This window comes from Microsporum canis, genomic scaffold, assembly GCF_000151145.1.
Source record: "Microsporum canis CBS 113480 supercont1.5 genomic scaffold, whole genome shotgun sequence".
Classification (NCBI taxonomy): Eukaryota; Fungi; Ascomycota; class Eurotiomycetes; order Onygenales; family Arthrodermataceae; genus Microsporum; species Microsporum canis.
Window position 1 is genome coordinate 220,206 of NW_003299165.1, and position 17,235 is coordinate 237,440.

At 47.5% G+C, this 17,235-nt stretch overlaps 5 protein-coding genes across 5 annotated transcripts; 2 read left to right on the plus strand and 3 right to left on the minus strand.

Annotated features, from left to right (window-relative positions):
• Positions 1 to 213: 213 nt before the first annotated feature.
• Positions 214 to 3,071, minus strand: MCYG_05147 (C6 zinc finger domain-containing protein; the record flags this gene model as incomplete). Its single annotated transcript, XM_002845232.1, has 9 exons — positions 214 to 257; positions 326 to 954; positions 1,013 to 1,347; positions 1,458 to 1,496; positions 1,554 to 2,130; positions 2,198 to 2,399; positions 2,454 to 2,601; positions 2,772 to 2,817; positions 2,968 to 3,071. The coding sequence occupies 9 exons, from the start codon at positions 3,069 to 3,071 to the stop codon at positions 214 to 216; spliced, it is 2,124 nt and encodes a 707-aa protein (XP_002845278.1).
• Positions 3,072 to 5,025: 1,954 nt separating this feature from the next.
• MCYG_05148 (increased rDNA silencing protein 4) lies at positions 5,026 to 6,948 on the minus strand (the record flags this gene model as incomplete). Its single annotated transcript, XM_002845233.1, has 2 exons — positions 5,026 to 6,752; positions 6,777 to 6,948. 2 exons carry the CDS (start codon positions 6,946 to 6,948, stop codon positions 5,026 to 5,028), a joined length of 1,899 nt encoding a protein of 632 aa, XP_002845279.1.
• Positions 6,949 to 8,555: 1,607 nt separating this feature from the next.
• Positions 8,556 to 9,410, minus strand: MCYG_05149 (conserved hypothetical protein; the record flags this gene model as incomplete). Its single annotated transcript, XM_002845234.1, has 2 exons — positions 8,556 to 8,992; positions 9,074 to 9,410. 2 exons carry the CDS (start codon positions 9,408 to 9,410, stop codon positions 8,556 to 8,558), a joined length of 774 nt encoding a protein of 257 aa, XP_002845280.1.
• A 1,062-nt stretch (positions 9,411 to 10,472) lies between these two features.
• MCYG_05150 (protein kinase) lies at positions 10,473 to 12,397 on the plus strand (the record flags this gene model as incomplete). Its single annotated transcript, XM_002845235.1, has 3 exons — positions 10,473 to 10,494; positions 10,554 to 12,127; positions 12,191 to 12,397. The coding sequence occupies 3 exons, from the start codon at positions 10,473 to 10,475 to the stop codon at positions 12,395 to 12,397; spliced, it is 1,803 nt and encodes a 600-aa protein (XP_002845281.1).
• A 462-nt stretch (positions 12,398 to 12,859) lies between these two features.
• MCYG_05151 (DNA ligase 4) lies at positions 12,860 to 16,221 on the plus strand (the record flags this gene model as incomplete). Its single annotated transcript, XM_002845236.1, has 7 exons — positions 12,860 to 12,915; positions 12,979 to 15,077; positions 15,134 to 15,265; positions 15,319 to 15,451; positions 15,509 to 15,614; positions 15,683 to 16,127; positions 16,187 to 16,221. 7 exons carry the CDS (start codon positions 12,860 to 12,862, stop codon positions 16,219 to 16,221), a joined length of 3,006 nt encoding a protein of 1,001 aa, XP_002845282.1.
• Positions 16,222 to 17,235: the final 1,014 nt, after the last annotated feature.

The following is a 17,235-nucleotide window of genomic DNA, read 5'->3' on the forward strand; positions in this document are numbered from 1 at the left end:
AAAAGCGCCAGGAAATTCATCGTGGGATATAAGGAGATAAAAAAGTTAGAATCTATGGCATCATTTGTATCATTAGACCGGAAGCCAGTGACAGAGTCGGTGGTAGGAGAAGTGAAGTAAATGCTCCTTGATCTTATATATATATGTATTAGAATAAAGTTGTTCCTAAATGTGGTAAAATTGCGTGAAAAAGGACTTGAATATACGGAATGGTTATTCTTGAGGAAACGCCGTGAGAAATGCTCCTTCGATTTCATCTAGATAGTAAACCGCATCAGCTTTATGCTTATGGGATGTCATGTACCAAGACAACGGACAACATTACCTCTCATTCCACCTAGTGCTTCAAATGCCATAGAGTAATTTCGTACAGCACCGATAACGCACTCGAGCCCATGCTGTAGTTCCTCACTAAGCTGGTCTATGTCGCTCAGTGGGCTGTCAACAGTCCCTGGAGTGATTGCACGGGATTTATAATAGAGCATGAGCATTGCGTAACTGCTCTGCATGGCGCAACAGGCAAACGACGGCATTGTTCGAGGGACAATTGACGGAAACTCCAACGAAGAATACTCTTTGTCGTATGTTGGTCTGGGATACGGCAGGCTGTCGAACATCTGCGCAATAGAAAGGGCGGCCTCCAGACATATGCTAGTTGAGGTATAATTCGAAAAGGGAAATGAATCCTCGGGTATCCATTGGGAGCCAGACGTGTCGGATATGGGCGAGCTGGATGAGATGGGGCTCTCTAGCTGGTTGATTGGAGGGGCTCCTTGAAGTTGGTTGAAGTTATTGGTACAGCATACCAGAGGCCTTATATCTTGGAATTCTGGTACGCTTGAGGTGCTCTCCATGCTTGGACTGCCTATGCTTGCGCAAGTCAAATCACAGTGTTTCTTGATGAATATCGGTATGTCGAGAAAAGCGCGGAATCTGTGCGTCTTGATTCGTGCACTATGTGATATGTTAGAACGAAACGACTCCTTTTTGATAAGTAGATGTGTGCTCTCACCTGCACAGTTTAATCCGGGAAATGTATCGAATACTTTGGGCTGTGACGCTCTCTATATCCTGAGAAGCCGGAACCCCGGAGTCTTGGAGTGGTGCATCTGCTTGGGCCAGTATAGACGAAGTCCAAGCGGTGAGTTTACCCATTCTTTCAAAAATGACGGCCAGGTTTGTCTTTGCCCTTAATGCTTGGTTAAAATCAATGATGTACTGAGTGGCGGCGACCAGCGCCTGCTGTGCTTGAATTAAAATAGACCATGCCTGAGAGCAATAGAGAATTAGCTCGAACTGTTCTTCGAGAAGTGTCATAGGGTAATGGGGGTAGAAGTACTCTAGAATCTGATGCAAACCGAGGATATGGGGTGGTAAATCGTGGATCATGAGTCAATATCGTTATTGGCTATGCAATTAGCTTACAGTCCTGAAAAAGAGAGCGGGCGTGCACTCACCACTGTGCCCACAATGGAGCCCTGACAGACGCAATAAAACTATAGATCATTCAGTTAGGTCACTGCCACACAAGTAGTCAACGGAAAGCTTCATACAGTCATCCACCAAGCCCTTCTCCTAGCCTCGGCGAAGGGGCTATCATCACGCGTGATCGCATGAAGTGAGAGATTCATCGCCATAATATACGCTTGGCCCGCTCTATGTCGCATTTTGATCAAGTTTCCCCTTTGAGTATACTCGTATATACTTAAAACAAGAAGGGCAAGGATACCTTCCAGGTCTATCGGGGTCAGTGGGTGAACCATCAGTCGGGCTGGAACGGTTGAATTATGAGCGAGTGCCTCTGACGGGCTGGTTCCGGACTCTTGAAGGTCTGACTCTGCTTCGATGCTGGCAACGGCCTCTCGGGCAAAAGCATGTGCGTAAGCCCTTCGAAGGAGCACAGATTCCGGCGAGAAGGAGTTTGGGTCTCGCTGGTGAGGTATCAATGCTAGAACTGCAGAGATAGCCAGAGTGACGGGGGACTTTGGCCTGTAGGGAAGCACAGGATCTGATGTAGGGGTGACTGGGGCCTTGGTTGGTGTATTCAGGGGACGGTCAACCGTGATTGGTACATGAGGTGGGGGGAAGATTGGGAAGTAATAGTGAATATAAATATAATAAGCATTCAATCTACGAGTTCTAAGGTTAGGGGCTTGTTGCAAAAACATAGATGTTCCAAGGCCGGAGGTGCACTCACATATCTTGTTCGCTTCCGTATAATCTTACCCTTGGCGGCTCGGGGGCTGGAACCGGAGGGTGAGCAGCTGTGGGATGGGCCGGAGCCTGTTGCTGAGGAGGCACGAAGAGACCTTCAAACATGGACTGCACGTCGACCGGGAAGTCAAGGTGTTTTAGACCGGCTCCAGGAACGGCGAGGTCGTCTACCTGGGTGAATATTTCTGGAGCGAAAGTCAACTGCCGTCAACATCCAGAACAACAGGAGCAATACCAACCTTCGTCTATTCGAGGAATCGGATGGACTGTAGCCCAGAGCCTGCTCTGCATGGCATCGCCTACCGACGAGGGAGGTTCTACCCTCTTCTTCCGAGGGCCTCCTCGTTTGCTTGGTAAATAGGAGCATTCTTTCCCCTTGAGGGCGCACTAGAGATGATAAACATAAGACTTCATTGGTATTGAGCCGTTTCATGATGGTCTTTTTTTCTCTTTTTCTTTCTTATTTTGTTTTCTCTGGTATCGAACAAAAGAAAGGGAGGCAGATCAAAAAAAGAAGAATGCCCAACCAGGAAACTGATTGATGCTGTTGCACGTACGCAGGAGCATGGATCCTTTCCATCGCATCTGATTCTTGATGCTCGACTATAGACATGAGTTAGAGTGCTTCTTCGATATATCAAGTGTGTTTTTTTTTTTTTTTTGGGAGGAGTGGAAGAGCCGGAACTATATATGGAAGAACAAAAAGTGGATAATATGTATATATAGATGAAGGAATATAGAAACCTAACATACCAAGAGAGACAGGCGACCTTCACCGGCGGCTTTGCAAACTTCTTCCGAGTCACTTTGGTGATGGACGGTTTATCGATGGTAGGCTGGCGCCTATCATCTTCCATGGCGTCGTTGGATAGCATCTAGAAGATGTTGTTTTTTTTTTTGCCCAGTAGAACCCAAGTGAAGAGCAAGAACAAGAAGCAGGCAGAAGAAAAAGGCAGAAGCAAAAAAAAAAAAAAAAAATGAGAGACGCTAAAGAGTTGGTTCGGATGTTATTCTTCCTGTCATCAAAAAGAAAAAAAGTAGAGAAGAGAAGAGAGAGGAAATGTGATGTATATGGAAGCGAAGGGCTGGAAGGGCTTAAAGGTCGTTAATACTCCGGACAAGCAAAGCAAAGCAAGTGATGAGACTAAGCTAATATAACTTCTTGAGTATCTCCACCGTCTACGGAGTTGCTGCGTAGGAGGATAAAAGCAGGATGAGGAGTCCAGCTTCCTCTCTTCCCTCCCCCCTTTTCTTCCTTGGACGAGATCTAGTGGTTTGAGCGGCCAGCGGCCAGCAGCCAGCACCAGCACCGGCAGCACCAGCAGCAGTACTTGACAGCTCCCTTGTAGGTTGTTGTTCAACCCTGGAAGCAGAGGCGTGTAAGTCTTCTTAGTCTTCTGCTATTCTTCTCTGCTTCTTCTTTGCAGGATGGGCCGGTCGAACGGGTCGGAGGTACTTGGAACACTGAAAGATGATGAAGGGCGTGAGAAGGGCCGGCCGGGTAGATAGTTAAAAAAGTAGATCTAAGTAGTTTATATCCAAGTATATCTGCATGTATCCAAGTATCTTCTTATACTGTCTTGTCTTTGCTGTTAAAAAAAAAAAAAAGGATGATGGAAATTTATTCCCGTACGAGAAGAAAAAGAACGAAGTTGTTGATCCGGAGAACGGAAAGCGAATCGAAATTTGTGATTTCAGGGGGACATTTTTTTGCTCTCCCTCCCTCTCTCTCTTGTAATGTCCTTTGTTATAATCCACTGGGCTTTTCTTTACATAGAATAAGCAAAGATGATGAAGAGGATGAAGAGGATGAAAATGATAGAGAGGAAAGACGGACTCTTTTTCTTTTCTTTTCTCTGCTCTTCCACCTTTCATCTCCTTTGCTTTTTGCGGTTCTTCTAATTATACAGCCTTCTTGTTCCTTTTTCCTTATTTTATATATATAAATTACTCCGACCTATGAAGACCTCTCTACTGACTGATAATATGGATAATATGTATGGTTTCTTCTCCTTGTGCCACCCCTTTTTCTTCTTCTTTGCCTGTGTCTGCAACTCGATCTCAAGACATGCAAAAGGAAAAAAAGGAAAAAAGCACCCATCGATAGAAGAAAAGAAAAGAAAAAAAACCTTGGATGAAGCTGCAGCTGAGCGAAAGAGAACCCAAATAAGCTTCGAGAACCTGCGACAAACTGCAAGGATGCGATGTCTTCGCTAACAAGTTGCTAATAGTATTAATATTACAAAAGAGCAAAATTGCTGGAGACGGTGACGGGGATGTGTAGGGGATAGGGACGGGGACGGCGTTGTTTCCTCCTTGCATACACATGATAATGTAAATGAGCCCACTGGCATGGCGGTCCTCCCGTAGATAGCCTAGATGGGACGGCGAAGAGCTGCTCCCTGCAGTTAGATGGCGCCAGTCGGGAAGTACCATGCATACATCTGTTATCATTGGTGAAATAAAGGAGATATGGAGAAGGGGACCCAATCGTATATCTAGATCCTCCTCCTACATATATACATATAGTCCATCTCCCCTCCCCGCAGGTCAAAGCATCGAGTTGTCCGGGTATTTTTGTGGCTGATATAGGTTTTCGGCTCGAGAGTGGCTCAATGTATGCATCTTGTTTGCTGTCCGATATTCTTTTTTTTTTTTTTTTTCGGTTGTCTCTCATGTATATAATCCGTATATACTCTGTGTATATGCAGGCTCCAAGGCACCCAATGATTTCCCTTCCCTTTCCCAGCAGGGAGATAGCAAAAAAAAATATTAAAAGAAAAGAGAGAGAGAGAAAGAGGGAGGCTCTAGTCAGTGGCCTGTTAATTCAACTGAAACCGATCTCACGCTGTCCCATACGCTCTGTGATACCTTGACAGGTAACTTGTGGCCCTTCAGACACTGGTCGATCAACCACATCCCTACTACAAATTCCTCTCGAGACAACAGCCCGTATGCGTGGTGGCTGACGATATTCCAGATCTGTTCCAGCATCGGTGTCGGTAGCCTGCTTCGGGTCCAGATGTCACGGACTACTATGCTTGATACCGTCTCCTCGAGCGCAACGGACTTGTCCTTGATGTTGACCTGCTCATGCGCGCCCACAAACAGGCCTTTGTTCGCCGCCCACACTCCCTCGTAACGCTTCCTCTCTGCTGCAGTCACCTTGTCACGCCAGCGCTTGCGATCGCCTTCCCGATGCTTATGCGGGTGGGTTCGGATGATTCTCCGGCCATGCTCCTTGCTTCGAGTCCCCCCCCCTCCTCCTCCTCCTCTGTTAGCAGCAAAATCTGGCTCAGGTCGGGCCGGAGCACGCATCGTCCTTTTCATAGCTGTCGTCCGGTTGGGGCTAGGTGTTCGGCTTTGGCCATTCCCCCTTCCTAGCCGGTCACGGTGGTCATTCTTGTTGCCACTGTGGGTAACCTGCAGAAACGACCTAGATCTGGATCGTCGACCAGGTGGTAGTGGGGGAGGGTTGTGTTTGGACGGAGAGGGAGTCCGGCGTGACGCGAGTGTTGAGGCTGTGATTGCATCGGCTAAGGGGCTCTCGAAAACCCCAGAATGTTGGGGTTGTAGTGGACTTGAGCGTGCATTCGGAAGCGGGAGCGGATGCGGATGCGGGTGTGGATGCGAACGAGGTAAGGACGGAAGCGGCCCACGTGGAGTCAGAGGCCCGTCGATGGCGGATGATGATATCGTTGATTGTCGTGGTGCCGGAGGAGGTGGTTTCTCCCTTCCCAGAGGAATCGTAGTTGGCCTAGGGGGTAGAGCTGGAGGCGGGCTGACAGCTTTGTTGCGCGGTGGCGGCGGAGGTGGTGGAAGAATAGACCCTTGGTCATGTTCAGAATCCATCTTCTTTCTAGGAGACGGATCTCTGGTCGTCACTGGCCTGTTCGGAAGCGGAGGAGGAGCCTTGACTCCATATTTCTGCTGCGTTGGCATATTGCGTGCAGCGGACAGTTCTGCATCGGTCACCTCCGATTTTAGAGGTGCATAACTCCCGTTCCTGCTAGAGCTTGCAATAATATCAGTGTCGTCCTCACAGATAGTTGGCGAACTTGAGGCACGCTGGGGCGCATGTGTAATTAACTCTTGATATTCCCTGGTTTGCTGTGAGCTTATCGTAGTAGCAGATGCGGCCCGGGACGGGGACCTTGATTTTGCCTTGGATCCGGCAGTAGATCTATCCACGGCAAGTTTAGCTGCAATGCGTTGGGGGTTGTTTTCAAGCTCTATTTTTGGTCGCGTTATGATGGTAGCACCTGCAATAGTGCTTCCATACGTCGTCTGGTTGTTGTTCTGGAGCGAGGTTACAGCCTTCGTGGACTCGGCCGGTTGTGGAGCTGGGGTTGTGGCTGCGGTAGAACCTCCACTGTCGTTCGGATGAGGGATGAACTGGAGCCTGTCCTTAACTCCAATACCGTATGGAACTGGGTAGACATCGCTCTCGCTGGCACCAGCATTAATAGCTCTATTATTGACGGCCGCCTCCGCGATCATAGCTGCTTTCCGAGCCCCATCATTGATGGGCTGCCCCGCTGGCTGCCTGGTTGGTATCGTACCCTTTGGGCTTCCGTTGTTCCGTGACTGCTTCTGGTCTTCTCGTGACGCAAATGCCAAAGTTGCTCCTTGAAGGGCTGCCGAAGCACTCGCTGCCGCTCTTTTCCCGTCGTCCCCGTTATCCGAATTTGAATTTGAATTCGAACCATGGCCATCTCCGGCGCCTTGAGTCATTGGAACTCGATGCATCTGGCCGATCCCAAAAGAGACGAAGCCAGAATGTTGGAGGCCAAATGGGGGAAGACGACGATGGAAGAAAAAGCAACGCTGCGCTGTCAGCTTGACATCCTAGGGTTTCATAGTGTCTGTCCTCGACGTGATATGACAGCTCTCTTCTGGAGACGATCAGAAGGCGCTTGAAGCCTCATCTTCCTTGCAAAAAAAAAATACGTCCTAGTAAAAATATATTCATGTATGGTAGTGGAGAGAGATCAGATATCTCTTGGCCAGCCTGCCACCCATGTTCCCGCAGTTGGCTGAAACCCAAACATCCGCCCAGAAAGGTATGTATGTAGGAGTTCCTCCGTGCGGAACATTCATGTTGATGCTAAGATCTAGCGGTCTTCATAGAGATGCATGTTATCCCTCTTGGTACATGTACGCTTGCCAAAGGCGTGCAAGGTATTTTCTATAACTGCAGAGCTCTATACAAGTAAATTCTGGATTGGCCTCCGTGGAGCCTCCTCAGTTTCTGAGTACTTGGAAGAAACTAGCTCGGAGTTTTTGCAGTGGAATGATGATAATGGGTGATGTGATAAAAAACGAGAGCCACGGTCAACTCATCTATTCGTCCGCTTTTTGCACAAGCTGATAACACACTCATACGCAGGAAGCGGTGGATCGCCAAAGACTTGAGAGATTACTCAGTCTCTGATACGAAATCTGGCCATTCAATAATACAGCCATCCCTGTGATTAAAGGCTGTCGAGAGCCAAACTCTCTGACCTATCTGCCTCGTTAGCATGAGGTAGCACTTAATATCACTTCGTGAATTAGGTTCCTGCCTCGCAGCCGTTGGCTATCAATTGCTATTCTATATGATAGAAAGCCATTTATTTCTCTATGGTAGGACACATACTGAGTGTGGGGGAACGCGATATCGCCTATGAATCTATGGCGTTGCGAAACGTTAGCAAGAGGCCCACCTTCAAGAGAAGTTCGCTAGTTAGTTGTAACTCGCAAATAAAAAGAAAAAAGAGAAAAAGAAAGAGAAAGAGAGCTGCCAATGTATGCACCGTATATGCACCGTATACGACGGTGTGATGACACGCAAACTGCGCCAGCGGGAGTAGGAGAGTGAGCCTACTATGTACAGAGTATGCTCAGTCCTGCATGAGCCTTGTGATGCCTGATATATGTAATCGATATAATAAAGCGTTAACTAGCCCTTTTTGATTGTTGATAGGCTCCTGGAGGGAGAAGCCAGTTGCGTTGGCGTGCGGAGTGGTGCTAATTGATGCCCTAGAGGATGAAGGCCACATATCGTCGCCTGGACATTGACTCGGGCTAGGAATTAGTATCTGGGTGCTGAGTCTTGTCTTTTAATGCCTCGACGGCTAGACTTCTGAAGCAGCTTGTGTCATTGTGGCGGTTGACAAGAAGATGAAGTGGTGAAGTCGTTGATATTATAATAAGTTGATGCTACGGCCTTGCTCCATAGTTTATACTCACGTCTTTAGAGGCACAAAGATAATGTTTAATATAGATGTTTGCGATAAACATTGCTAATTTACACGAAGATGAGGACGTTGCATGTCTTCCCTAGTTCTTCTCTTCTCCCATCAAATGGCCGCCTCTCCTCTCCTTGCTGCCTCTCTGGTCTCGTCAGAAAAGCCTTCATCTAATCTCAAGGTATCCAACCGCTCTTCCCAGAATGTCCATCTCCCGGGGGTTAGCCCTTTTTCCCCTTGCCAAAGCTCGCTCTCGTCGCCCCAACCCCGGAGTGTCTCTCCGTATTCAGGCTGGCAACCGTTGCGCAGGATATGGCTAGCACCGTGGATGAAATATTGACATGCAGCTGCAACATCGGCATCCTGCTGAGGTGTGATTGGATACCTCACTTTCCTTTCGAGCCCGTCGACAATGATGATATATGCCCAATACAAATCAGTGAGGATCCCTTCACGGATGCAAGCTGCAGAGAAGGCATGGTAGTTGATCCAGTTTTGGCCCGCTGGGTCTGATACATGCTTCATCTGGCGGCGATCTGACCATAATGCTAATTATTATTAAAAGGAGATTGATATATTAGCTGGTGAGTAAATAAAAAGTAGGATGATAATTTGAAAAGGTATCCTACCGTCATGAACATCACGCCAATTAACACCGAAGCTTCTGATAATATTGACTGACCACTCTTCAGAGCTCTCGTCATCATCTGAGGGCCTGAGAGCAAATATGGTGCGTATTAGGCTGACAATACTTTCAAGGATCTCACTATGGCACTTTGAAAGGACTAGGAGCATCACCCATATATTTTCCACATCTTGACAGGCCTTGCCTTCGGTAAGCTGTTCGGCTGCACTGTCAATGCCGAGAGATCCCCCTAAGTATAACTCAAGCGTTTCCAGGTCAGCGAGGTCAAATGAGCTGTCCTCTTTCGCATCAGCCAGCCACTGAGTGTACGTGCTAGTCATTTTGAGCGATCTTCCTATTAGCTGAGCTAGCAATGTGTAAACCACAGGTAGTATAAACACCAAAGTGGGGTTAAGAAGTAGCAATTAACCTGCCTTGTAGGCGTTGTGTATATTGCAAGTGTGGCTGGTTAGTTGCTTCCCGAAAATTCGAATGCCTTTTTCTGTATGCTCGAGATAAATAGCAGTCTCACCTTTAATTCCTCAGAAGTTGCACACTGCTTGCTTACGTCTTGGTGATGAAATGAGTTATATACTGTGCGGACGTGGAAAAGCTGCTGGGTAGTTGAAGCGAAGAATGTAGATTCTGACCTCAAGATCTTGAAGCTATGTACCGTCCTCAGGCAATTTCCAACACAGGATCCGAGTGTGGACGGTAGATCGCACATATTTCGACCTGGGGGAAGCCTGCGTATCGCTCTGCTATTCCCATCATTGTTCCGTGTGAGAGCTCACTGTATCGACAAAGCGACGAAGAGTATCAAAGGCAATGGCTTCGTGAGTGGTCCCGGATGGGTGAAAGAAATAGACATTATCTGGTATTCGCAGTACCATCTGTCCTGGGCTTATAGCGCCAATCCTGATCTCAGTTACAGACAGAACGATCCTCAGGGTATATTCCATGTTATATGGTATCATAGGTATCAGGCCATCCTGTACCGTCACAGTTTGTGTCCATGAAGGACTTGCTCTCAACGTTGACGTTTGCCCCCGAAGTGCTGGAAAATTGCCCATGCCATAACAACCACCAGGCTGTGAACAAGTCTTGTCTGATCGTAGCTAGTCGATGGCTCCCTTAAGCCGCATCAACCCACAACTCAACGCCTCGTCTTCTCCGTCTTGTCTTGTTGGGGGAGAAAAAAAAAAGAACAAGTCATGAAGTTCATCCCCCTTTTCTCTCTCTCCTTTTTTTACCTTTTGACTTAAGTGGGGGGTTTTATTTGGCAAGGGAAGCTAAAAATGGGTTTTCTGGAGAGAGAAACATCGACATCAGAAAGATAATAAACATCAAACCCCCCAAAGACACCGACCAAGAACCCCTAAACACCAGAGAAGTCCTACAAGATGTCCTGGAACATTACGAAGAGTGAGTGGAAAGTCCTTTGCAGTGGCCTTTGAAGACGCTAACGATATCTCTTCTTTTAGAGCTGAAAGAGACTCATTTAAGTGCCCTCTCCAACTTCTCCAGCTCCCTTGCTTCGAGCAAGGACAAAGATGTCCTAACCCCAACTACTCCTACGGCGAGCAGTGCCAGTTCTGCAAAGGAAGGCGGCCCGGCTCCGGATGTAAACACGTCGAAACCAGGCATCCTCGTCGTCACTCTCTACGAAGGCCGAGGCTTTTCACTGCCAGAGCAACACCGAGAGGCCTTTGCTTCACACCACCGCACGAACAGTAGCACTGGGGGTGTTGCAGGCTCTACACAGCAAAACTCACTCGCCCATACCTCGGTGACCAGGGCTAATGGATCTACCAGGCCGCAGACGTCAGGAGGTGGCTTCACAGGCATCCCTACAAACCACGGACGGATATCCAGGAAATACATGCCCTATGCACTGCTAGATTTTGATAAATTGCAGGTCTTCATCAACTCCATCGACGGTAGTCCTGAGAACCCTGTCTGGGCTGGCTCCAGCACTCAGTACAAGTTCGATGTATCGCGCATTGCCCAACTCACTGTTCACATGTACCTTCGAAACCCGAACGCTGCACCTGGAGCCGGCCGGAGCCAGGATATATTCTTAGGAGTTGCACAGATTAGCCCTCAATTTGACGGGCCGTACCGTGAGGTTGAATGGATCGACCTGCAGTACGGCACCGGTAAAATTCAGATTGGCTGGGAGTACGTTGAGACCCAGACGAATAAGTTGAATGTTGACGACTTTGAACTGCTCAAGGTCGTCGGTAAGGGTAGCTTTGGCAAAGTTATGCAGGTTCGGAAGAAGGATACCCATCGTATCTATGCCATGAAGATTATCCGAAAAGCAAAAATCATCTCCCGTCAAGAAGTGACCCACACTCTCGCTGAACGTTCCGTCCTCGCTCAGATAAACAACCCATTTATTGTACCTCTAAAATTCACATTTCAGTCTCCGGAGAAGCTTTACTTCATTCTAGCCTTCGTCAACGGAGGTGAATTATTCTACCACCTGACCAAGGAGCAGCGCTTTGATATCAATCGTTCCCGCTTTTATACCGCAGAGTTGTTATGTGCTCTCGAATGTCTTCATGGTTTCAACGTCATTTACCGTGACCTAAAGCCCGAGAATATTCTTTTGGACTACCAAGGCCACATCGCTCTCTGCGACTTTGGACTCTGCAAGCTCGAAATGAAAGACGAAGATGAGACGCATACGTTCTGCGGAACGCCCGAATATCTTGCTCCTGAGCTTCTCACTGGCAATGGCTACAATAAGACTGTCGATTGGTGGACACTTGGCGTCTTGTTATACGAGATGCTTACGGGTCTTCCACCATTTTACGCCGAAGATACCAATGAGATGTACCGAAAGATTCTATCTGATCCTCTCAATTTTCCAAGTCATGATATTGTTCCCGCCACTGCAAAAGACCTCCTTACCAAACTCCTCAACAGAGATCCTGCTGAACGACTAGGGGCCAATGGCTCAGCAGAAATTAAAGCACATCCATTTTTCCACGCCATTGACTGGAGGAAATTGCTGCAACGTAAATATGAACCGGCTTTCAAGCCCAACGTGGTGAGTCTTTTTTGCTCCCACTTATTTACGCTATTTACCTTACTAACGGTTACATTTTCACAGGTGGACGCACTTGATACCGCCAACTTTGACGTTCAGTTCACATCTGAGCCCGCCCAGGACTCCTTTGTGGACGACCCTGTCCTTTCTCAGACTATGCAAAACCAGTTCGCAGGGTTTAGCTATAACAGGCCTGTCGCTGGCTTGAATGATGCGGGTGGTAGTATAAAAGACCCCTCATTTATAGACAATGTGCAGGATCGAAGCTGATTGACACCGTTTATATTGCGTTCCTCTTTTGGGTTGGACATGCCAGTGCTGGCCGTACTCTGATATTTTCGAGTTCTAGATTCAGTATATCATTTAGCATTTCAATTGCATTTTCACATGTCTCGGCATCACTATATTTACTTGCTCAGTCAAAGGGAGCCTCGCTGTACTTGGAGCCTTATGTTCGTCCATGTCCCTGTGTATCGTATCCCTAGGTTAGTAACCGTTTGGTAGTAGACATGGGTTGTCATGGATGACGTCAGGTCACGTGGAAGGGCGTATTGTTCGTGTCTGCCTAAATCCAGCAGCTTCAACAGCCTCGAGGTCGCGTTGAGGAGGAATTCCAAACATACATTCTTTTCGACCAGGTTTTGGTGAAAGGACGACGGTTAGTTTTGATCTTTGTTTGTTTCATATCTCAGGCGTTCTCCTCGACTCTATCCTTAGCTACCCTGTATTGCTATGGCATTGAATCCGGGTGGTATCACTATCGAGACGGAAAAGGAGCTTGATGAGAAGTATACATGCCTATAGAGTCGCAGTATTGAAGCGTTGACGAAGCTAACTTATTCTTGAATAAGGTACCCAAACAGACCACGTAACCATGGGCCAACACTCCCTTTCCATGACCTTTTCATCTCACTGTTCAACCCTCTTAATGACCTTAAGAAGAAGCCCGCAGGGCCACCAGCAGCTCGAAGGAAGGGAGGGCCTCATGGGCGCAGCAATCTGTCGCCACATGAGTTACGCCGTAACATAATCGAACGGTTTATTTCTCGATGGCGGCAACAGGTGGGCAATGACATTTTCCCCGCATTCCGGCTTATAGTTCCCGAAAAAGACCGCGATCGGGCCATGTACGGATTAAAGGAAAAGGCCATTGGCAAGCTCCTTGTTAAAGTCATGAAGATTGATAAGAACTCTGAAGATGGCTATAATCTTCTGAATTGGAAACTTCCAGGGCAAAGAGCAACAGCAATGACCGGTGATTTTGCTGGTCGCTGCTTTGAAGTCGTCTCCAAACGTCCAATGAAAACGGAAGTGGGTGATATGTCGATAGCTGACGTTAACTCCCGACTTGATGAATTGGCTGTCGCTTCTAAGGAAGACGAGCAGCTACCTATACTTGCCGAATTTTACAGACGGATGAACCCAGAAGAGTTGATGTGGCTAATTAGGATTATCCTGCGGCAAATGAAAGTCGGTGCTACCGAACGTACCTTTTTTGAGATCTGGCATCCGGATGCAGAGAGCCTTTTCAATATTTCCAGTAGTCTTCGTCGAGTGTGCTGGGAATTATACCTACCAAGTATCCGCTTGGAAGCCGATGAGGCGCGCGTAACTCTTATGCAATGTTTCCAACCTCAACTTGCTCAGTTTCAAATGCACTCTTTTCAAAAGATGATTGAAAGGATGAGACTTGCTGAGGATGACCCTCAGTTTTGGATTGAAGAGAAGTTAGATGGCGAGCGTATACAGCTTCATATGGAGACCAACAGCTCGGTGCCCGGTGGAAAGAGGTTTGAATTTTGGTCAAGGAAAGCCAAAGACTATACATACTTATATGGAAATGGTTTCCATGACGAGAACGGATCTCTAACGAGACACCTTAAGAATGCCTTTGCAGATGGAGTTGAAAGTATTATTCTCGATGGTGAAATGATTACATGGGACCCTGAGCAAGATGCCCCTGTGCCGTTTGGTACACTGAAGACTGCAGCCTTAGCAGAGCAACGGAATCCGCTTTCTACAAGTGGCCATCGGCCTCTATTTAGAATTTTTGATATCGTATATCTCAACGGCAAGGCTCTGACTCGATATACGCTCCGAGACAGGCGTCGAGCATTGGAAGCGAGTGTGGTTTCAGTCCACCGACGTTTTGAAGTTCATACATATGAAGTTGGTAGAAGCGCGAGTGACATTGAACCTCTCCTTCGAAAAGTGGTGGCAGAAGCGTCTGAAGGATTAGTCTTAAAGAATCCTAACTCACCATACCGGCTCAACGAACGCAATGATGATTGGATGAAAGTGAAGCCAGACTATATGACGGAGTTTGGTGAGTCTCTCGACTGCATTGTCGTGGGTGGTTACTATGGCTCCGGTAAAAGAGGCGGAAATATCTCAAGCTACCTTTGCGGCCTGAGGGTTGATGATTCTCACGACCAGCAGGGAACCAACCCGATGAAGTGCTATTCATTCTGCAAAGTTGGCGGAGGGTTCACAGCCGCTGACTATGCAAATATTCGTCACCATACGGATGGCAAATGGCATGACTGGGATGCCAAAAGGCCACCTACCGAATTCATAGAGCTTGCAGGTGGTGATGCGCAGTACGAACGCCCAGATGTGTGGATCAAGCCTGACGATTCAGTTGTCCTATGCGTTAAGGCAGCAGCTGTTACGCCCAGTGATCAATTTAGACTGGGCTTAACAGTTAGGTTCCCTCGTTTTAAACGCTTACGAATGGACAAGGACTGGAAGAGTGCACTCTCCATTCAAGAATTTATGGACCTAAAAGCAGGTGCTGAGCAGGAGAGGAAAGAAAAGGACTTTCAAGTAGACAACTCTCGCAGGAAGAAGATCAAGCGAAGCAGAAAGGAGCTGACAGTGGCTGGCTCCGGTCAGGCGAAGGCTGCTTACCTAGGAGAGAAAGGCCATGCTTTTGACGGACTTTCATTCTGTGAGTCAAGGGGTAGAACCCCGCGAAAGATGATTTTGCTAATTCTCCCCTTCTAGTCGTCATGTCCGAGTCCTTAAAGCCAGTCAAGAAATCTAAAGCTGATCTGGAGCAGCTGATCAAGGCAAATGGAGGGAAGATATATCAAACACATACCGCATCGAAGAATACCTACTGTATTGCGGATAGGAGTATGTGAGGAATCTCCCTCATCCAAATGCTAAGCAGTGCTAATATGCTTTAGGAACTGTGAAAGTTGCCTCACTACAGAAGGCTGCCATTGAGAATGTCATTCGACCTTGTTGGATTTTTGATTGCATAGAACAAAGTGAACATGATATTGGGGAAGATGGAGTACTACTCCCACTGGAACCACGGTATGTTCTAGATTGTTGTTGTTCTGGGGAACCGACCGTACTAAGGAGTTTGAGTAGACATATGTTCTTCACGACAGAAGATCAGAAGGAAGAGATCGCCAACAATGTTGACAAATACGCGGACAGTTATGCCAGAAACACCACTATAGAAGAACTGACAGAGGTGATGCCACTCCTACCTACTTCATTATTCTCCGAATTTCCAAGCTAATGCGCTGCTCCGCCCTCCAGGTTCTTCGAAAGATGCCTGTAATATCTGATGTATCTGCAGAACAAAGGCTAGATATTATGTCTGACTTTGCCTTGGATTTTCATGAAGGCGCCGCCTATAATGTAGCAGGTTGGCTGCTTAAAGATTTTACGATATTCTTTTACCCCTGCAGTAAGCCTTCGAAAGTGCCGAGCGAGCCATGTGCTAATGGCTTATCGATGCGTCAGCAACTTGCTCGAAACACGGCCATTTTTACAGGGGCCACAGTTACAGACCATCTGGATAACAACCGGATCACCCACGTTATCGTCGATCCATCAGAGGACAGGGATCCGGAGACTGGAAAGGCCAAGAACTACGATGTTCTTAGATCAGAATTTGCTTCCCGCCGTGCGATTCCACACTTTGTGACTGTTCGGTGGATAGAGGAGTGCTGGAAAGAAAAGACTTTGGTTGACGAAGAACGTACGTATTAACATTCGTGTTTCTGTAATAATTATGCGCTTTTCTAACCCTCGATGTAGGATTCCCTGCGCCAAAAGTAGGAGCTACGGGATAGAATACTCTAACTCCAATCTATATACTACGTATAGTCCATAATGATGATATGGGGTACTTTTTTTTCACAACGGAGGCATGAAATGATACTTTCCTTTAACTCACCCGTCTTGTAAGACTTGGCTGGGTTTGTCCGGTTTCAACTAGGTCTCTGTTCCCCCTGAATCGCTCGTATGGTAACTTGCTGTAGATGGATTATCTTGTTTGTAGCAATGGCAAGACATCGATCATTCATCTGATATATCTGGTCCGATATCAATTCCCCATAAAAAAGATTGCCACAAGTCCCTGCATCCCCCTTTGCATGCATTTTACTGATCGATGATTGGCATTCCTGGGCCCGTATCCTTGGCCGCAACATTCTCGGACAACCGAGCGGTTGTGGGGAAAAGGAAGAAGATTAGTGTCAAGTACCTTCAGCCTCCCTGACGGTTCTCCTCTTCTAACCTCCTAGTCCTCGGAGATGCTTTAACTGTCGTCTGGTTCGTCGATTTGGGCGCGCTTTCGATATCGACCGACGACCAGCAACCCTTTCGGAGTGTTGTCTGGGAAGAACAAGAAGCGCAGGCCTGGCAGACCCTGGCATATACTTCGTAACTAAAGCTATCCCAAAGCAGGCTCAAACACTCGTGCTTCTATCTGCAAGCCCATCTTGTTATATCGCAAAGGCCGCCGCGAGTGGCGTTTCTTGCTCTTGCATCGATCCAAGCCCTCCACCCACCGACCATAACGTGTAGTTATAAATATACGCCGTATCAGTATATATGATAAGTCTTCGACCTTTTCCGATTTTTATCCTGTATCATCCCCCCCTCGCTGTGTTTGATAGATTGGCAGGCTTTGCTTCTCGCTTGGCCTTGCCTCTGACAGCCAATTGCTGAGGACTCGGAGTTTACTGTGAGTTTCTTGTCCAAGGGATAAGAAGAAGAAGCAGAAGTCAGTCTGGTCGAACGTGTCCGCTGGCTTCGCCTCCTCAAACCTCTCCCTCTTTTCGCCTTTGGTTGCGATGGATTTT